A 21,831-nucleotide genomic window follows, 5' to 3' on the forward strand; every position below is an offset into this window, starting at 1 on the left:
CGATGGTCCAGTCAGATATTTGTAATGTAGGCTATAAGGATTCAAGTGTGTTTGATACTTTTGCTGGTAAGCATTGCAATAAAAGGGAGCCGGATAGTCAATTCAAGCGGTCAGATCAGAGAACCTTTATTGAAATCGGTTGGAACAATCATTCATTTTGCCACTGTCGTGTTCTCCATAGCTGGTGACGACAGTAGGCAAGACGGCCGCAGTTGACTTGAGACCGGAGACCGAAATATGGATTTAATGTAGGCTATGTATTCAGCGATCCACAACGGGTATACACAAGGAGGTCTACATAAGTCATTGGATATACACAACTAGAGCTCTAGGTGAATTTAGCCTACATTGCATCAAAGAGCTCACTCTGTGCTTTGGAATGAAATGATGAAGTGGATAGAAAATGAACCGTGCATTGAGTATCCAGTAGATGGCGTCGACACACTGTAAATAAACAATGACACTACAATACTGACACAAGCACAATGAATGATTAGGCTAGAAAGATCACTTTCTCAAAGTACTGCAATTACTCCCAGGAAGTTGACTGGTTTGTGGAAAATGGTAGAGCAAGTACCGGCCTCTTCGAATATAGAGTTGAATAATTGAATCTTTAAGAAGTGACATAAATGGTACAGATCAATACACTGTATTTACCTGCTCTCTGTGTCACTTGGCTAGTACATTTAATGCAATGTGATACCAGTGCAATGCAATACATTTAATTAAAAAGGTGCAGACATTTTCAAAAATAAATAAATAAATCTGCCTTCAGTTGCTGATCGGCGGCCCTTGTACGGAGGTTGTCACACACAGCCAACGAAACCACATGGGCAACATGGAAGAGGTCAGTGTGCAGCCCAGCTTGTCTGACCCAAGCCATTTAAGTGGTTAAAGAATTTAGTGAATCCATCTACACATGCCATATCTGCAGGGGCCTAATCTGTCTACCTTTTTTTACATGTTGCAGCAATTGCCAAAGCTTTTGGACCTTTGCCTGGATTTCATCACACAGCAGCAATAGGTCTCTAGGACTGTGGTTAGGTAGCCTGTATACACTTTATTTCTGGAAGGTGATGTGGGTGTCATGTTACTTCAGCAAGCAGCACAACGCATACAGTTAATAACATTTCATCCAGGCAAGTTTTTCTCATTTTCATTTAGGGAGCTGCCAATCCCAATAGTGGTAACACAAGTGCAGAGATTTCATGTAGACTATTGAACTCAACTAAAGGGGTCACTAGTAACATAATAATAACAGCAATAGCAACACCACACGCACAAAGTAAATTGAATAATTGTTGTGATTCCAAATGACCTATTCTTGATGAAGGCACAATCTCTACATTTCTTTGCTGTACAGGAAAAATCAGGCATACTGCATATCGGCAGTTGGTGAGATGGCGTGGGAGTTCGTAGGCTATGTTTGGGTTCCACTGCAATCCTGTGCCGTCACAAAGATCTGGCAGATCTTTAAATCCACACATCGTACAGGTTTCCAGGATGAGATTTATTTGTGGCAAATAAAAGACAGTACACCTGAATCAGATGTATTTGTCATAATACATTTCTTAACCTCAGCAATGGTTTTTAAACAAACCCACAAATGTATATGTATACACTGTATAGTATAAAAGAAGGACGGAAGTGTTACAATATCATACATCACACACACACAAACACACACACACACACATCGTCGGATCATCTCCTCTTTTGGGGGTTACACATAGCCGCTGCTAAACGGTGGGGGTGATGACTGCCTCTAACGTGGAGAAGTGTCAAAGTCTTGCTGTAGTGTAGGTCCGCTTTACTTGTCCTTGCCCGCTCTCTCTCACTGTTGCACAGTAGTGTAGTGCTGCCTATTGAAACATGTGGTAGAAATTATGGGAAGTGATGATTTTGTTTATTCTGTTAATACATTCTGAGGTTACTGAGAGGTATGAAATTACCTGCTTAGGATGCCATGGTATGTGAACGGCTGCATTTTTGGCGCAAAATGGTTGATGACGTTGTGGATTATGAGCTGATGTCTGGTGACCTGATGCCATTTTGTTGATGTCCTTCACCTAGCCAGTGTCATTGAGGTCATCAAAGTTTCCGGCCGCCTTGTCTGTAATGACAGGATATAACAGTATTAAGAACATGACATATCACTGTCGCTCAGTAGTATTCTACATCTTGTCCAGACAGTGTACAATAATTCTAATTGTAAAGTGTAGAGTGTAAAGGGTTAACAAACTGGCCACACCCTTGGATGCCAGGCATGTTCTAATCACCACTCAGACTGTGTTTGTAGAGAATCTGAAGAAGACTGTTGAGGTACGTTATCCTGCCATGAAAAAATAAAACGCAACAAAAACGATTCTAAGTGTGCAGACTCCTCACTCTGAAAACTACAGTTGACCTTCGTACTGCACCTGTGTGCACAATCCTCTCCTTCAAGTAAAAGTATTCAAACTACACGGTGACTGTGGTACACTTTTTAGGTACATGTGTGTAGAAAATTTAATTCAGACTTGCGCTTTGCATACGATGTGGTTGTGTTTGGGTACCCGTACACCTGGTAGGAACCCATGTCTGGGTACAGACAAGGGTTTGACATTAATGTTTTGCTCTCCGGCCACAGTTGGGTTTTCCCAAGTCACTAGCCACTCTGGTTTTCTGCTTGCCACATTTTTGCTCACAGTTCTTTTCATTATCATGCTAAACCAAGAGGGTTAGAGATATGAACACATAATTTCTACATGTACAGTGGCTCCCAAAAGTCTACACACCCCTCTTCAAATGTCAGGTTTTTGTGATGTAAAAAAAAATAGAAAGACAAATAAATTCACAGCTTTTCCCTCCTTCAATCGAAACTATTAATCAATGCAATGCAATGCAAAAATGTACACGCCCTTAAATTAATACTTAGTTGCAGCACCTTTGGCCTTCATTACAGCACAGTCTTTTGTGGGTAAGAGTCTCAGCATGGCACACATTAATATGGCAATATTCGTTCACCCCTCTTTGCAAAGCCCTCCAAATCAGAAAGATTGCGAGTGCAATCTCCCACAGTCAGTCCTCCTCAGATCACCCAACACCCAACAAGGTTCCCTTCACTTAACCCCTTAAGATGCGGCTTTATATATTCATTGTTACCAGTATGGTAATGACCAAGTCGTGGTGCATTACTACAGGGCCTGTGTTGTGTCATAGTATTGTAGTGCTATGGTAGTTACATTTCAATGACTATTACAGCGTGCCACTGGAGGTACGGCGCGCATTAAGGGGCTACAGTATGGTGTTGTTGGGGTGATGTTTTGTGCCAAATATACCCTTTCGAATTATGACCAAAAAGTTAAATCTCGGTGGAGTACATTTTGCAAAAAATACTTCTGTAATCTCCCAAATGCATGTGGGAAGATGTATTATGGTCAGGTGAAACCGAGGTTTAACATTTTGGACATAATTACAAAAGGTAACAACACCTCATTGCCAAGGTAACACCAAGCATAAAGTGAAGCATGAAGGTGACAGCATCATGCTATGTGATTATCGTTCTTCAGTTGTAACTGGGGCTTAAGTCATGGAGGTTGGAATTTAGAACAGTTCCACAGGGGCCATTGTAGTGGCATAAAGGGGGAGGGGATGGGCCAGTGAAGTTAAAGTCCATATGCCTCTGTGAATAGATGTGATTTCAACGTAGCCAGTGTGGGGGCCTGGCGTATGTTGGGAGGTAGACTGTTCCAGAGCGTGGGGGCAGCAACACAAAAAGCTCTGTCACCAACAGTACGGAGTCTGGCTCGGGGGATGATGAGATTGTCCTTTTCAGAAGACCGCAGAGACCTGGACTGGGAGTGGGAGAGTTCAGTCCTGTATGACACGGAACATCTGTTGGGCAATCTGAGGAGGACTGTGCAGATGAGATGCATTCGCAATCTGTCAGATTTGGAGTACTTTTTGCAAAGATACGTGTACAAATATTGTCACTTCTATGTTTGCCATGCTGATAGACTCTTACCCAAAAGACTGAGTGCGGTGATAGAAGCCAAAGGTGCTGCAACAAGGTATTAGTTTAAGGGTGTGCATATTTATGCAACAATGTTAATAGAAGTTTTATTTTCTATTCTTCCCTTTTAAAGCTTTAAGTTTGTTTTCTGTCATTTTTTACGTAACAAAAACCTGGAATTTGAACAGGGGTGTGTAGATGTTTACCTCAATCTAACTGCTTCATCCCGTTTCATCTTCCGTCTCGGATTGATGTTGAGGAGCCTGGTCGGTAGCATACCTGCAAGTGCTTCTTCCACCGCCTGAAAATAAATAATGCAAGAGGGAATAATATAGACCGATTGGTAAGAGTATGCACCAAGCAGCTGAGCTGTCTGCTCATTTCGAGAGCTGTAAACGATTACATTACGGCCATAGAAAGAAGGCTGGCTGCACTGCTGACAAGTTCATGAATCTTGATGTAACAGTGCACATAATTTTAGCATCAACAGGATGTGACGCAAAAACGTACATCCATTCAACAGGGCAAATATTTGATGATGTTATTACCATCTTATAACAATGACGACTTGGCCTGTATTATAGTTCTCAGAGTCGCCAAGAATGCCCAGCTTCCTGCTTGTTTAGCATGACACAGTAGGTCATGCTCGCATTAATTAGTTAGCCTACTAGCCTACTAAAGGACTTGTATTTATAATCAACATAAATCCACCGCCAACAACTGAACTAGCCTAGTGGTCTATTTACATGTCAAACATGTCCCACACAGCACAGAAACAAAAGAAAAGAGAAGAGAAATCATTGTAAGCTGGTCTTTGTCATTCACACACTTTGACAGTGTTTCCTAAATTGTGGCAGACAAGTGTCTTGAGAGCAAATACCTACCTAGGCTCTTAAACAGCACCTTCCTGCATTCTGGCGTCCAACTTCAGGAATGGTTCATCATCTCTGTATGACAGCATGCACAGAATTAGTGGTCAATATACAACATTTTTATAAAAGTAAGAGTATGCACATCCCACCTCGCTGAGGCCAGGTGCAGGACAAAGGCGCGTCTAATAGTGGAACAGAGTAGAAGCCCGCATCCTGTGGCTCCGCTTTGAAAATGTATTCAGGTCATACAACCATGAAGACCCTGTTGGGGGTCAGCTGCTCTATGTTCCCACAGCCCATTGGTCCCACAGCTCATTCTTGCTGCTCCATGTTCCCACAGTTATTCCCACAACTATTCAAATATGTTCCACACCTGTTTATTCTTAACACTACTACATAAGCTTGAGGCAGTTTTGAAAACTATCTCTGAACTACAGGAAGCCACATCTTGAGCAGTCACCTATAGCAGAAATGACAAGATCTGAAACGAACTGACTAATTTGAAAGAAAGGGCCCAGTGCATTAAAAAAGAGAATGCAGACAGCCTATTTCAGGGGACTCAGAAATACTAGGCAGGGCACAGCATAGAGAGAGATCCAGGAGCGGTGGCGTTTAAACGTGACAGAAATCCAAGTTAAAACTTTAGAAAAGTGAGTTATTAAAAAGTCGTTGGACTCGGAGGGAGGAGCACTGCGCAGAACATAAGGCTTTTTGATGCATAGAATAGTTTACAACGCCTGCTCATTCAATCAAATTCTCAATAACAGCATAAAAGCGAGCTTGCCCTGTACTGTACCCTGTACCCTACTGGCTGCCTGGCATTCAAAATCCTTCACAGCTCTACCAGCCAGGGCTGTGCGAAGCGTTGCCACGGCAACCTGCCCAGGCCTGAGCGCTTTGCTTCGTGCGATATGTAAGGGGTCTTGGGGCCAAAACATACCAAGGCCGGTCGCGGGACGAACGCGGTCTTTATGCTAAAGTTTAATTTCGGCCGTCGTGTTTTTCTCTGCCTTTCACACTGACAGCGTCGGCGTGCGCTGCCAGTCCTGTTCAAAACCCTCCCCACAGCCAAAGCTAGCATGCTACTTTGCCATTCATTTGTATGAAACACCGCGGAACGGTGCAATTATCTCCAGCACAGTCTTGTCTAAATTTAAATGTAGGCTATTCCTATGGCGAACTATTCTCAGTTTATTATTATTATTATTAGAGGGTTGCTAAACACATGTCAGTTGAATATTGACTGAACAAACTAACCTCGGTCTGCGAATGATGATTCTCCTCTTTGGCCTCTCTGAAGTCCAGGCGATAGTTGGCACAGCATCCTTTATAAGCTTTGTGATACCACGGGCGGTCTTTACAAAACACTCCTTCTCAAAGTGCTCAGAGCAAACCTTGGTCTCAGTGTTGATCTGTAACCATAAATACCAGGGTATGCATTTTAGTTCGTTAGCAAAACAACTTGATTTTGGCACAAGTAGGCCTATGCTACTGGTTCTGGTAGCACAAAATCAGTGGCCATCGGATCGCTTACCACACAATTAAAAGCCTAATCTTGAAATAGCGATCTGGAAATATAATATAAATGTAGCGTTGTGTAATTACACATTCATATTTTTTTATTTCACCGAGGCATTCGCGTCATTAGGCTACGTGAGTCATGACAAGTTTGGCGAGCTAGCTTATTTGTGCTAGCTGATGCGTATGATTGAACATAATTTTGCATCTTACCTTGAAATATGGACCAGGATCCCTCTTGATGTGATTTATACATTCACGGCGAAGTGCCTGCTCTTTGGGGAAACGGTGGAAAGTCTGTCCACGGAAGGATTTTTTTCTCTTTGAGGACGAACATTTGGGCACACAACAGTGAGGCGCCATGACAGCTGGTGCGTTGCCGAATGTACCCCTGAAGTGTACCCCTCAACGTCTTTAGAACGTTCCGGGTGAATAAGGCGAACATAGACATAGCATATTGACACAATGTTTTCATCCACCAAAAAATAAAATGGGTTTACGAATAAAGAGGTGAATGCCCTTGTCAGCAGCAGCCGTGAGTTGCGTTTCAGTTGTGTTTCAAAGGTGGTCGGTTGCAGTCACCGTAGCAACGATAGTCTATCAACAATTGAGATCTGAGATCTGTGTTTGACTATTATGGACTAAACAAACTTCCGCCTCATTTGTTATGCTAACCAGTGGGAGGAGATAATTTAAATATTCATATTTCTGCTCGCGCGCGTGAGGAAATTCATGTCACCTCTCGCGCGTGAGACGGTGTTTGCGCGCGCGTGGCAGCGTTTGCGCGCGCGCGCAGAGCAATTTCGCGCGCGCGACAGTGTCTACGCGCGCGCAGACTAAAATACCTCGCGTATGCAGTAAGTGGCGCTCGTGGATCTTTTGTCCCGATTATAACACCATATATGTGTCCCTACCGTAACTTGCAGGTCATACCAAACCACAAACCCTGCACATATGCATGCTATGATTGGCCGCAGGTAGTCAGACAGGAGGTGTGTCAAGTCAGGAAAAACACAAAACTGAGCTTTTGTGCCAGCCAATTTCCAATACCAACCTATCCCCGTTTAAACATGTGACATTCTGAAAAAGTGCATGGTTCACAAAGACCTCATTATCTCCGCTTCTTGTGGAATTTAGTAGTTACCCGCCACGGTTTAACTTGGGTTTGCTTGGCAACAAAAGTTTGTAGAGACACACGGATTTCACCCACTAAAAGGACGAATTCTCCACTCTCAAACCAGCCATAATATAACATGTTTCAGTGACTCCATCACAAAATATGCTGTGCCTCTGCAAAAAAAGCTTCAAAAAAGGGCTTAGAATGCCAGTATTCTACGACATAATTACATATTCAGCGCTGGTATTCAATGTGTTACATGAATTAATGTATGGAATTATGTAGCTTATCGCTTCTCTGTCATTTGGCTAAGATCAAGTGTAGTGTCTGATCTAATATCTGATACGCCCCCTACCAAGAGAGATACTGTTTTTGATATTTTTAATAAGGTCCCACCTTTAAAGTTTTTGAAGTTTCTAGAATGTATTGATGTTAAAAATGTAAAAATGTATTTAATCTCTTTATTTATATGGTTGTTAATTTTGTAAATGTGATATGATGTTTTTTTTAATATCTGTATTGGCCATGATATAGCCATAGCGGCTGAAATGGCAATAAATGTAAACAATCAATCTATCATATGTATCAGCTTACCTTTTTTTCAAAATAAATCACAATTCAGGGGTAACCAGAGCACAGCTGTATATGTCATGTGACCTACATTTGACCTTACGGTATGTCTAGTGTCAGATAAAGTCAAAGTCAAGTTAAAATGTAGGCCTATTTATGGAGCACTTTAAAATACAACAGAGATAGCTGACCAAAGTGCCGGACAGGATGATGATACTGTCTCATTTTTGGAAATAAGCTTATTTTACACCTTGCCTTGAGTTAAATAACAGGGTTTTACCGTTCTCCTATACTTTCAACCGTTCTCTGGGTATGGCAGTGCATATTTTACCTCCAAGCTAGCAGTTAACATTGAGTCCTATGAAACCAGTTAGCCGCCAGCTGGTCTCATAGGACTCAATATTAACTGCTAGCGCGGAGGAAAAACTTGCACTGCCATACCCAGAGAACGGTAAGACCGTATTATTTAACTCAAAGGGAGGTGTAAAATAAGCGTATTTCCAAAAATGGGGCAGTATCACTTTAAGGACCCCTTAAAACAAAAAGACAACAAAATAAACATAAATCAGTGTAATCTTTGAGCAAGAAAACATGAAACATGAAAAACATGAAACATTAAAAATACAGTGTGGCTCCGCTGTATTGGTGAAACTCCCTCAATTTCCCCTCTGGGATTAATAAAGTAAAGTCTAAACTGTGGTTGGCCATTATACCAGTTCAAACTGTTTATGTGTCTTCACAGTACTGTATCTGGATCTTGAATCTTGAGTCTTGAATCACTTTGGTCAGTGAAGTCTATCCCCAAATTGGTAATGTATAAGATTTTAGAGCAGTCTTTTAAAGTTTCAGGAAATAATTAGCTAATCAAAGCAATGTGTGTAAATGAGTACGGAATGCTGCCGCTGTACTGTGTCTGCTGTGTTATCAGAGTATTCCTTACTCACTAACAAACATCTGTTGACGTTTTAAATTCTTTTGTAATTTACTCTGTGAAGAGATTCATTGTACAGTGCCCCTGAAGGTATTCCTATTGGTTCTTGAAATCATTTTCTGAAGTCCAAAATAATATTTGTGTGTGTATGTGTTGCTGTTGACTATTTATTTGAGTTGTATTTTTTTTGTGTCAGAGGTGGTCTCCGAACATTTGTGAAAATTTCGAGTTCGAGCCCCAAGTTGGAAAAGGTTGGGAACCCCTGACTAAATGTGTTAATGCTTAAAGTAGTCTTACCTAGAAATCTACTTGTCAAGCTGCCCAGTGACATAGCTCTTCTGCCAGCTTGTCTACTGTGATAGTCCCTGATACATGGTCCTAAACACTCCTGGGATCAAGCATTTACAGAGGGACCATGCATTTCCGTTACTTAATCTCTGTTGATGCTTGTTGTAAGGGTCTGCATCTGCATACCACCTCCATGGTGACGGACTTTTGAACTGGCTGGCCAAGAGTTCACTGATGTCTATGTAGACACATTGTCCCACATCCATAAAACAATGTTTGCAATGTACCCCACCTCAACTTCTCCCCACCTGACCACCTACAGCTCACATGTGATGTTCTCCGTAGATCAAACTGGTGTGAGTTCATCGTCTTGTGAGTATTTGCATACGACTTGACTTTCATGGGTGTTTTTGATGGGAGGTCTGTGATGACATTGAGTTCTCGCTCTCGTGGGCAGCTGTTGCTGGGCAAAATCTGACTCAAAAGATAAACTGCTTAAACAACAGAGAAAATAGGGAGAAAAAGGGTAAGACTAGGTAGGTGACGGCGAGGAGGTAAGGACATACAGAGGTTTGGCAGTCTGTGTAGAAGGCATCCCATCATGCACTTCACTTCCTTTAAGCAAAAAAATGTGTAGCCTACCAAAAAATCATATGCTATGATATAATGGCACCCACGTCATCACATTAATTTAATTGCCATTGGTGTGCACCACATGAAGATACAGTAGGCTACATGCAGCCTGAAAAGGTAGGCTACACAAAAACCAAACACAGAAAATAACATGGAGAGCAATACAGAGTAAAACGTAAATCACTTATGACAGTTGATGGGGTTCCTTCTTTCATGTGGTTAGTGAAAGTGGCTGCAGGCATTCACGGTAACAGCCTGTAGTAGTCATGCACATTTGTCAAAGGCACGTATGCCTATGAGCTGCATTTCTATTTGCATAAAAGAGCCACATATTAAAATAGTTTCTGTCCATTAAATCCAACAAATCCAGTTTGTCTCTCATATACATAGGTTATATGAATTGAATATGTTCTTCACTGTGCCGTGACGCCATATCCAATCTGTATATCAGCACAATGTCATAGTCAAGCTGCCCAGTAACATAGCTCTTCTGAAAGCTTGTCTCCTGTGAATGCCCCTCCTATAAACCCCACAGGTCCTGCAAACAGTGAATAAGCTAACCCCAGAGCAGCCCCGGCAACTGCCCCAATAGTTCCACACACCAAACGACGCTTATCGCGCTTTGCCTGTTTTTCTTCCTGTTCTCTGTCCCATCTGTCTCGTTCCTCTTTTCGAATCTTCTCATAATGCTCTTCTTTGCGATTCTCCTCCTCCTGCCTTCTTTTCTCTTCCTCTTCTCTCATCTTCCTCTGTACTTCCTGGTACATGGCGTTTGTGTAGTGCATCCCCTCATTCTCTTTCACCATGATGTCTATCTTCTGTAGAAGCTCCATCACCTGAGTTTTGTCATCTTTCTCCTTGTTATTGAAAGCATGATATTGACCACTACAATTTCCTATCAGATGAAGAATCTTGTCATTGAATATGGCTTCCAATGTTTTACCTTTCAGAGAATCAGCTCGGGTGAACAGCACCATGGTGAATTGGGCGGCTCTCTCACCAAAATTATTCTGGATCCACTTCACAGCATTTTCCTCCTCCGCAGTGAACCTCACATCTACCCGAATCACCAGCAAGAATACGTGAGGCCCAGGCACAGACAAGTTCACACACTTCTCGATCTCGCTTTTCAGCTCTTCTGCAGTCTTTTTTGTATCAAACAATCCAGGTGTGTCAACAATGGTGACGTTTCTTCCATCAACGATTGCACTTTCCTGACGTGATGCAGATGTGACCGAATTGAAGTTCATTTCCTCAGCGAAGGCTTCCTCTCTTTGCAGGATGGTGTTTCCTGTTGCACTCTTTCCTGATCCACTCTTCCCCACAAGAACAATCCTCAACTCCCCTGAAACCAGATATCGTCGGCTTGCTACCAAAACCGCCCAAGTCCGATTTTGGGGTTTTCGGAAAACAGGGAAAAACTAGGCACCAAAGGGGGCGCCAAACATCAGTGGCGGTTCTAGGAAATCTGAGACCCTGCGCAAAGAGCAATTGTGAGTCCCCCCTAATCATTTTGGTCAAAGGAGATTTTTGCAGAACTCCCCTTTTTTACTCCCCTACCACATCTGCATCATCCTGTCATCATGTGTGTGTCATTGGTCCACTACAAACAGTACCAAGATGTTAATTTATTTTCTTTATTCATTTTGAGTGAAGCTGAAAGTCAAACATGAAATGGCTCCTAAGGAAAACAAAACACTTTAAAATAAATTATTGCGCTGCACATTATTTTGATAGTTATACTATTCTTTTTTATTTTTATTCCAAACTTTAATCCTGTATATCGTCGGCTTGCTACCAAAACCGCCTAAGTCCGAATTTGGTCGAAATGAGATTTTTGCATAAACTTACTCCCCTACCACAGCTGCATCACCCTGCCTTTCTGCCAGGTTCATTGATCAATCACAACAGTCACCAGAGTCAAAAATCTGTATGTATAAAGTCACACACTGCCTATGAGAAAATGAATGACCAGGGACATAGCTATAGGGAGGACAAGGAGGGCATTCGCCTGTAGGCCTAGGGCCCTCCTGCAGGTGGCAGGGGTAGGGGCCCTATTTTGATCTTGGCAGGTGGTATGGGGGCCCTATCTATTCATCCTGGGGCCCTGTGCACAATTATTCTGCCAATGTGAATTACCTGGGTAACTTGACTTAGCCATTTTTGATGCAAGAAGCCGTTTATTTACATCTGTTGAGAGTTTTTTTTCTGACTCTCTCTCTCTCTCTCTCTCTCTCTCTCTCTCTCTCTCTCTCTCTCTCTCTCTCTCTCTCTCTCTCTCTCTCTCTCTCTCTCTCTCTCTCTCTCTCTCTCTCTCTCTTCAAAGACAAGGGCCATGTTTTAAAACTTCATCCTTAGACATCTGTCTGAGATAATCTTATCACACAATGGTTGTAGCACCACATTAATCAATAGTTGTAACCTTGATACGAATTCGGCAATCGTTAATCATGTACTTAATTTGATGTTATCACAGATTTATAGAAGACTGCCATAGACTGCATTGTCTTATAATAATCTGATATATTGTATCCTTTAGTAATTTTTCATAATGTAGATTTTGAATAGCAATGGGCTGATGTCACTAGTGCAATGCATTATTGCATACACAATAGGATGACCAAGTCCAATGTGTAAGGTATCCAGTAGTGGATCTATATCATATTCTGAATGGCACGGTCATGGTGTTGAAGTGGGCGGGGCACAGTTCTATGACCAGGTTACCTCGGTCATGGGCAAGGTTGGGAGGGTGGGGCAGTTCTATGAGCATGGAGAAGAGCAGAAGTTAAGCAAAGATGATAAACAAGGAGGAGACAGTTCGTGAGGAGGTACAAGGACCAAAGAAGTGCCCCACCCCTTCATCCTCCTCCATGACTGATGGGACCTCAACATGGAGATTGGTCGTCACTGCATGGCTTAATCTGTGTGGCAATGCAGTCAGTGTCTGACCTGATATGAGCAATGTATGCATTACCATTGAGGCAGTTGCTCTGGCACAATGACAAAAAGAGTTATACTTTGGATGAAAATGCAAATAATGTTTCATTGAAAGCTAATGTGTCTGCAAGTGTTAGAGAGTAAAAGAAATCTGCTGGTAGACATGATATATTCCAGCATGCTAGATTTACACGTCTTAAGACAAAAGAAACCCCTAAAGGTGCTTGCTGTGAGCTGTAAATTACGCGCGTCACCGCGAGCGACCGACAGCACATGCTTGCTTCAAAAGCAGTTGACCAAGACGCAAAACGGACGCATTTGGCTGCCGTGTCCAACGCGCGCGAAATTGACATTAAATACGCACGTTAACGCGTTCATGAACGAATCGTGCACACGCTCGCGTATCTTGCAGCAAGCATACCGGCACCTTAAGTGTTTAAGTTAAACAGTTAGACATAATGATCTTAATACATAGCATGCTAGATTGTTACAAGGTCTTCAAAAATATTTCAATCATTCACCATATACAGGATTAAAGTTTGGAATAAAAATAAAAAAGAATAGTATAACTATCAAAATAATGTGCAGCGCAATAATTTATTTTAAAGTGTTTTGTTTTCCTTAGGAGCCATTTCATGTTTGACTTTCAGCTTCACTCAAAATGAATAAAGAAAATAAATTAACATCTTGGTACTGTTTGTAGTGGACCAATGACACACACATGATGACAGGATGATGCAGATGTGGTAGGGGAGTAAAAAAGGGGAGTTCTGCAAAAATCTCCTTTGACCAAAATGATTAGGGGGGACTCACAATTGCTCTTTGCGCAGGGTCTCAGATTTCCTAGAACCGCCACTGATGTTTGGCGCCCCCTTTGGTGCCTAGTTTTTCCCTGTTTTCCGAAAACCCCAAAATCGGACTTAGGCGGTTTTGGTAGCAAGCCGACGATATGGTGAATGATTGAAATATTTTTGTAGACCTTGTAACAATCTAGCATGCTATGTATTAAGATCATTATGTCTAACTGTTTAACTTAAACACTTAGGGGTTTCTTTTGTCTTAAGACGTGTAAATCTAGCATGCTGGTATATATCATGTCTACCAGCAGATTTCTTTTACTTTCTAGCACTTTCAGTCACATTAGCTTTCAATGAAACATTATTTGCATTTTCATCCAAAGTATAACTCTTTTTGTCATTGTGCCAGAGCAACTGCCTCAATGGTAATGCATACATTGTTCATATCAGGTCAGACACTGACTGCATTGCCACACAGATTAAGCCATGCAGTGACGAGCAATCTCCATGTTGAGGTCCCATCAGTCATGGAGGAGGATGAAGGGGTGGGGCACTTCTTTGGTCCTTGTACCTCCTCACGAACTGTCTCCTCCTTGTTTATCATCTTTGCTTAACTTCTGCTCTTCTCCATGCTCATAGAACTGCCCCACCCTCCCAACCTTGCCCATGACCGAGGTAACCTGGTCATAGAACTGTGCCCCGCCCACTTCAACACCATGACCGTGCCATTCAGAATATGATATAGATCCACTACTGGATACCTTACACATTGGGCTTGGTCATCCTATTGTGTATGCAATAATGCATTGCACTAGTGACATCAGCCCATTGCTATTCAAAATCTACATTATGAAAAATTACAAAAGGATACAATATATCAGATTGTTATAAGACAATGCAGTCTATGGCAGTCTTCTATAAATCTGTGATAACATCAAATAAAGTACATGATTAACGATTGCCGAATTCGTATCAAGGTTACAACTATTGATTAATGTGGGGCTACAACCATTGTGTGATAAGATTATCTCAGACAGATGTCTAAGGATGAAGTTTTAAAACATGGCCCTTGTCTTTGAAGAGAGAGAGAGAGAGAGAGAGAGAGAGAGAGAGAGAGAGAGAGAGAGAGAGAGAGAGAGAGAGAGTCAGAAAAAAGAACTCTCAACAGATGTAAATAAACGGCTTCTTGCATCAAAAATGGCTAAGTCAAGTTACCAAGGTAATTCACATTGGCAGAATAATTGTGCACAGGGCCCCAGGATGAATAGATAGGGCCCCCATACCACCTGCCAAGATCAAAATAGGGCCCCTACCCCTGCCACCTGCAGGAGGGCCCTAGGCCTACAGGCGAATGCCCTCCTTGTCCTCCCTATAGCTATGTCCCTGGTCATTCATTTTCTCATAGGCAGTGTGTGACTTTATACATACAGATTTTTGACTCTGGTGACTGTTGTGATTGATCAATGAACCTGGCAGAAAGGCAGGGTGATGCAGCTGTGGTAGGGGAGTAAGTTTATGCAAAAATCTCATTTCGACCAAATTCGGACTTAGGCGGTTTTGGTAGCAAGCCGACGATATGTAAAGACAGTTTGTTTAGGTCAAAAGAAGTAATTTAACCAACGACAGAACATTTCCAAGTGTTTCAACTACTTTTACCATTTAGTTACTATCAGCATTTGTGTGTATGTGTGTGTATTAACACTATAAACATTTGTAATGAACTAAATCTAAAGAGGACATTTACAAATGCTTGTAAAGAAATACAATTCTTCAGCTGCACAGTAGCTTGACAAACAGGTCCTACTGGATGAGTTTGCTGTGTGTCCCTGCTGGACACTTCTATATATCCAATGGTGTCATCTCTTTTACTCTTTAGAGGACTTTGCGGAGTCCTGCAGTTGTGGTATGTCTGCTGTGTTAGCATATTATTTCATCCTCTTTTACAAACACAGATGTGAATATTTGTTCATTAGTTTATTATTTACAAATTGTTTTAAAGCTTTCAAGGGACTTCTCTTCTAAAGTAGGCCTATTACGCATTTATTTTTAACATTAACATTTTGTATAATCCATGATACATTTTTCATCAAATTAACCTCTGCCCAGTGTTTTGTAGCTTATCAACCTAAGTCAAGGAGAAAAAATGGAAAACTTCATTCTTTTTGTGTCATTTTGTTAAAATGTTTTTTTGTGTGAAATCTGTTCTATGAAATTCAAGACATAAGAAACTATTTTGTATCTATCTATTTATTTATTTATTTAGAAACAGGCTTTCAATAAATAGCATCAAACAGAATGTTTTAGAAAGAAAATTCAGATTTTAATTATCAATCATCGGTACATAATGCATTCAGACAGAGGACTGCAATTAATGTTTTGACATGGACACCACACACTTTCATAAATATTCATAACCTGAGACAGTGAGCCCCATCATAAAAAATCACCAACCCAAAATAAAGAAAAGAAAACAGTTTACCCTACAGCCTAGTCTACAACAAACAGGTGTAACATCTACATTACAAAAAGCTCAAAAGAAAAATGAATAGGTTATATTAAATGCAGTTTCAAAGTAGCGTACATGGCAATGGCAATTGCAGTAGTTTAGACTTAAAAGTCTGATCTGCCGAGAGCCAGGTTGTGTGCCACACCACATACTGAATTGACCCAGTAGCAGAAAAAAATATTTTGCCTGCCAAATTAGTTCAGTACTCCACCGCTGAAGGTCAGACACAAAAGGACAATCTCCATTCTCTATTCTCCATTCTCCATTCACCACACAGAGTGTTTTCCCTTTTTTGAATCATTGGGGGGATTAGTCACTGTTGGAGTGGGTAATTGTTGCATGCAGAGGCATTACATTACATAAAATTACATTTACAGACACTTTTATCCAAAGTGACTTACAGTTATTTTTCAGGGAATTCGTCACAGTAGAGCAATGTGAATTTAGGTGCCTTGCTCAAGGTTGTCATGGATGCCAGAATCTTAACACCACTTTTTAAGCAATTTTACTGCATAGGTAAGAGACCATTGAATAAAACGTTATGCCTGGTTTACACATAAGTGATACTTAAATGCAAATATATTTTTAAGACGCCTTTCACAGTAGATCTCTTAAAAGTTATTATATTGATAAAAAAAACACAATGTCACGATGTACAATCGCACAATGTCTTTGAGATTTCATATCCCAGCCCAAATTGGACCAGATCTCTAACTGGGCTGGTGGACTTGCCTAAATGAGTCAACATATAGGTTAACACCAGCGGACATAGACGTTTAACCTTGCCCAAGTTCTCCTCAAAAAAGATTTTCAGTCTTTCATCTCGCCTGATTTTCTCATCCTCCTCTTGTTGTTTGCGCTCCTCCTCCTGCCTCCTCCTCTCCTCCTCTTCTCTCATCTCCCTCTGTGCCTTCTGGTACATCCAGTTGGTGTAGTGTTCTCCTCTGTTCCTCCTCACCATCGCATCTATCTTCTGCAGCAGCTCTTCAACCTGCGTCTTGTCGTCTCTCTCTGCATTGTCAAAGGCATGGCATCCACCTCCACAGCTCTCTATCAAGGTGCGGAGACCGCCGTGGAGGATGCTTTCAAGAGGCTTGCCGTGCAGCTCATCCGCATGAGTAAACAGCACCATGGTGAACAGTGATGCTCTCTGGCCGAAGTTGGCCTGGATCCACTTCACTGCATTTTCCTCTTCCTCTGTGAACCTCACCCCCAGCCGAATCACCAGCAAGAAGACGTGAGGCCCAGGCACGGACAAGTTGACACATCTCTCGATCTCCCTTTTTAGCTCCTCTTCTGTCTTGGATGTGTCGTACAATCCCGGGGTGTCGACCACGAGCACCTTCCTGCCAGAGACCTCGCCGCTCTTCTCACTAGACGATGACGTGACAGACTCGAATGACAGATCTTCCCTGAAGGCTTCCTCTCTGCCCAGTATGGTGTTTCCTGTTGCACTCTTTCCTGCTCCACTCTTACCCAGCAGCACAATCCTCAACTCCCCTGTAGGGGGGGACACACATTCAGAAACACAGCTTGTGTGTATATATGCTCTCTCTCTCTCTCTCTCTCTCTCTCTCTCTCTCTCTCTCTCTCTCTCTCCTCTCTCTCTCTCTCCTCTCTCTCTCTCTCTCTCTCTCTCTCTCTCTCTCTCTCTCTCCTCTCTCTCTCTCTCTCTCTCTCTCTCTCTCTCTCTCTCTCTCTCTCTCTCTCTCTCTCTCTCTCTCTCTCAGCAGTTCTACCCATTTGGGGTTCCTAGGCAAAATAAGACATGGGGTCCTTTTGAATTACTTTTGCTGGCTTGGCTGAATGTGTGTGTGAGTCTGTGTGTGTGCGTGTGTGTGTGTGTGTGTGTGTGTGTGTGGGGCGGAGGGGTGGGGGGTGGTCCCCCAACTAAGGCCCGGGGGCCGGATGCGGCCCACCATGCCCCTTTGACCGGCCCTCCACCTCTCTGCACCTCACCATTTGAACTGGCCCAAAGAAGCAATCCTCACAGAAAAAATAATTATGATAAAATATACATTTAAAACATAAAACAAATCTTTCCTTGCTATTTTTACATGGTTATTAGAAATTAAATCACTTGTAATGATGAACTATTTTGTGCTATAACGTATGGCTATAACAGGCAGTGGCCTAGTACACAGCCCACATGATTGATCCTGACCCCTGATCACAGTCAGGAACGATAATGTGGCCCCCAGAGAAATAAGTTTGGGGACCCCTGGTCTACAGTATACCTTAAGTGTTGAGTTTTCACTATGGATGTGTGATGTGGGAAGTGTAAATTATTTCAGACAAAAAAGGCATGTTGTTTAAAACGACCTATTACCCAATCTGTGTTTTAATGTTTCTTTTAATTAACAATAATTTGCCTTGAAATGAAATGTACAGTAATGTAATGTAATGTGGATGTCTTCAGTGACAACAACTGCTAAAAAAGGGACATCAAATGAGGACAACTCTAAAATACCACACCCCACCACTACCGCACCCTGTTTAAGGTTATTTGAATCAACAATATTTTAGTTGGAAATTCAGTATACAGAATGTAATGTAAAATAATTTATGGCACATTGGTCCATCTCAGTGAAAAAACGCCACAGAGCACAGGGAACGCTACAGTAGGCCTAGCCTGGTTCACACCAGTGTGTGTAGTTTTGACGCCCCCTGGCAGAGCAGAGCTACACACACTGCTCTGCTCCGCCAGGGGGAGCCGAAGCTACACACACACACACACACACACACACACACACACACACACACACACACACACACACACACACACACCGTCTGCTGTGAAGCAGGCTACAGTAGGCCTACATTAAATCAAGAAAACTCTAAAATATGCTAGATAGCAATAGGGTTACAGTTAGACCTAATTGTTATTATGGGGTTGGATGTTTACAGTATGAGAGAGAGAGAGAGCGAGAGAGAGATGTGCCCTTATTAGGTAAGCACTCCTGGGCACCATGCCAAGGCCTTCACCTGGCTTCTGCTAAAGCACGTGACAAGGGGAACTACAACGTAACTACCAAACCTTCACTGGCAGCTTCCTGCTCAGTGGCATATGCTGCTAAAAAAAATAAAGGAAGCCAAGATCTAATCCTATATAGCAGTTAATGGTAATTTTGCAGTTGAAGTCAAACTGTTATTTTAGAGGCTGTTTTTACAGTTGTCTTGGATGTGTGTGCCTATTAAAAATGCTGATGTTCCCTTTATTTTTTGAGCAATAATAATAAAATAGCCTTGAGTATAAACAGGGACATAGTCAAGTCAGGACAGTCAACACAACAGACAAGATGACAATCTGTTTGAATGTATTGGGTTTTTTTTGTTATTTCATCAATAGCGAACCAAACCCAACTGCACCAACCGTTTGTATAACTTTGCAATTCAGTTTGGAGAACAAAACAAATGGCAAAGAAGTGTGTCATGTTTGCATAAATCACGGGGGTGAATTATTCCCTGATGCCTTAGCTTTCTTAAAGTCATGTTCGTTCTTTCAAATGTGTAGTCATGTTGGTCTTTTTGTTTTGCATAGGCCTACATGTTTATGACAGGGGTTATTTGTAATAGCCTAACGGAATTACTGCAATGCAAAAGGAGAGAGCTTTTTCAGGAATAAACAAAGTTTTATGTAAAATATAATGCAAAACACAGTATCAGCCTACCGGGCCTATGCCACTTTAACAGAGAGAGAGAGAGAGAGAGAGAGAGAGAGAGAAGGACAGAGAACTAGACAGATACAAACAGACAGAGATCTCACCTGTTGAGTGATTGCCTGATGATGTTGCATCCAACAATGTCAAACATAAAACAAATAAGTACTTCACAGACATAATTAAATCAGACTAATGAAACAGATGTTTGGGTAAAGAAAGCTTTTCAAGTTCACATTGCAATCCGGTTTAACAATGCAGAGGGTTTTTTTTGTGAGCATGCACAGTCCCCGCCCTGCTGACATTACACTCTCTCTCTCTCTCTCTGTCACTGCATGACTTTTGAGTTTCGTTTCTGCGGAAAAATAAAGTTAAAAGCTGCACGCACACACACACACACACACACACACACATACACATGTGTGCGCACAGAGTTGTTCAGCAGTTATTAAAAGTGAAATTAAGGAAATCCCCATGCAGTCATTTACGCCAGAAGGGAGAGAGAGAGAGAGAGAGAGAGAGAGAGAGAGAGAGAGAGAGAGAGAGAGAGAGAGAGAGAGAGAGGAGGAGGAGAGAGAGAGAGAGAGAGAGAGAGAGAGAGAGAGAGAGGCATGATGTGAAAGAATAAATGCATAAAGGTAGTCATTTCATTACATTTTATTCATATATGATTCTGTAAAGTATAAGTAGTTTAATCATAAGTAGTTAACCAGGACATTCAAATAAACAATCCTTTCTTCCCATTGCATTACCGGTAATTTAATTTAATGTCATAGTATACATTCATTGTGTCACAATTAAAAAATCACACCATTTTCCAAGGAGATCTTTAGTATTGGAGTACAGTAAAAAGATTGGCATTTCCTTTCAAAGAATACAAAATTATCAGACTGACATTACTTTCATCATAAAGTATTAAAGCAAGTAATTAAGTGGGCTACATAAATCATGAGGAAAAATGAAAGGCATAACTTAACAAAAGAGAACCCATCTGTAAAATACAGAAACCACCTTAAGCATAAAAGTCTCATGAAAAGAGAATGCCTATCTACCAATGAACGTTGGACACATCTAAATGAGGGTTGTTTTGATACCATGGGAATTGAAACAGAAGAGGTGGGCTATACTACAACTCTCTGGAGCACCACCCAAGATCAGCTCAGATCTTCCTATTCAGAATCAAGATTCGATAAGCATGATTTTTAGTGTGGTTAGGACATCAACAAATGTAGGCCTTTCTAATTAACACATACACAGGGGATTGCTTAGCACTTAGGCTACATGTTATGCAACTTCGGGATTTCACAGCTATTCTCTGCCTCCCTCTCCTGCCACTACTGTACTTTCCCCTTTGCATTTACTGTATACAGCAAAAGCTAAAAATATATATGTAGGCCTGCATTTTAAAAAGGAAGTGCTGCCTCTATCCTCTTAGTCTCTTGCCCAGTGAAACAATGGCTGTGGACAACTACGCTACGGGCATCAAGTTCGATCAGGGATCAAGGTAGTTTCCCAAAACTGCCACGCCTCTACTGCCTGCCTACTGCCTACTACAAGACACAAGATACAAGATGTTTTATTGCCATGTGTATATATATGAAACATATGCATACAATAAAAAAGCTTCCCTGCTCTGAGAGTCCCAAAAAAGGTTAAAAAAACAAAGTAAAAAGGCAAAAAAAAAAAAAAAATATATATATATATATAAAAAGGAAAAAAAAAATATTTAAAAAGTTGAAAGCTGTCACCACATTTAACTATTTTAGCAAAAACTAAAAAAGAAATGGCCAAATAATAATTAAAAACAACCAATCTCTTAAAAAGTACATAAAAAATCTATATGCAGAAACCTACTTCATGTTCCTGTAAGAGCCCTAGAGATTCACTGTAGCCCATATTACTCATGTTCAGGATTGGAACTCAAACAACTTTGTTTTTGTCTTGGGTTGTTTGCTTTTTTTGCCGTTGTTTTTTTTGGGCCTGGTTAATTTTTTGTTTGTGTTTTTTCT

At 41.4% G+C, this 21,831-nt stretch overlaps 1 protein-coding gene, 1 long non-coding RNA gene and 1 pseudogene across 3 annotated transcripts; 1 reads left to right on the forward strand and 2 right to left on the reverse strand.

Annotated features, from left to right (window-relative positions):
* Nucleotides 1-1,740: 1,740 nt before the first annotated feature.
* LOC134453986 (uncharacterized) lies at nucleotides 1,741-7,131 on the reverse strand. Of its 2 annotated transcripts, none has more exons than XR_010035774.1 (6): nucleotides 6,598-7,131; nucleotides 6,124-6,278; nucleotides 4,879-4,941; nucleotides 4,201-4,295; nucleotides 1,953-2,332; nucleotides 1,741-1,862 (listed from the first exon to the last, which is right to left on the reverse strand). It is a non-coding gene; the product is annotated as an uncharacterized LOC134453986 (long non-coding RNA). The 2 variants fall into 2 exon arrangements; XR_010035775.1 differs by having other exon boundaries at nucleotides 1,742-1,862; nucleotides 1,953-2,113.
* Nucleotides 7,132-7,789: 658 nt separating this feature from the next.
* LOC134458916 (U2 spliceosomal RNA) lies at nucleotides 7,790-7,902 on the forward strand (annotated as a pseudogene).
* Nucleotides 7,903-10,387: 2,485 nt separating this feature from the next.
* On the reverse strand, nucleotides 10,388-20,067 carry LOC134457958 (GTPase IMAP family member 8-like). Its single transcript, XM_063210013.1, has 3 exons — nucleotides 19,930-20,067; nucleotides 17,048-17,663; nucleotides 10,388-11,276 (listed from the first exon to the last, which is right to left on the reverse strand). Exons 1-3 carry the CDS (start codon nucleotides 20,000-20,002, stop codon nucleotides 10,388-10,390), a joined length of 1,578 nt encoding a protein of 525 aa, XP_063066083.1. The 5' UTR covers nucleotides 20,003-20,067.
* Nucleotides 20,068-21,831: the final 1,764 nt, after the last annotated feature.

This window comes from Engraulis encrasicolus, chromosome 1 (genome assembly GCF_034702125.1).
Source record: "Engraulis encrasicolus isolate BLACKSEA-1 chromosome 1, IST_EnEncr_1.0, whole genome shotgun sequence".
Classification (NCBI taxonomy): Eukaryota; Metazoa; Chordata; class Actinopteri; order Clupeiformes; family Engraulidae; genus Engraulis; species Engraulis encrasicolus.

Coding starts and splice junctions, on each gene's coding strand:
- LOC134457958 (XM_063210013.1), bottom strand. CDS start 20,002: ATGTCTGTGAAGTACTTATTTGTTTTATGTTTGACATTGTTGGATGCA. Junction 17,664..19,929: donor ATCAGGCAATCACTCAACAG/GTGAGATCTCTG, acceptor CCCCCCCTACAG/GGGAGTTGAGGATTGTGCTG. Junction 11,277..17,047: donor AGGGAGATGAGAGAAGAGGA/GGAGAGGAGGAG, acceptor CCGACGATATCT/GGTTTCAGGGGAGTTGAGGA.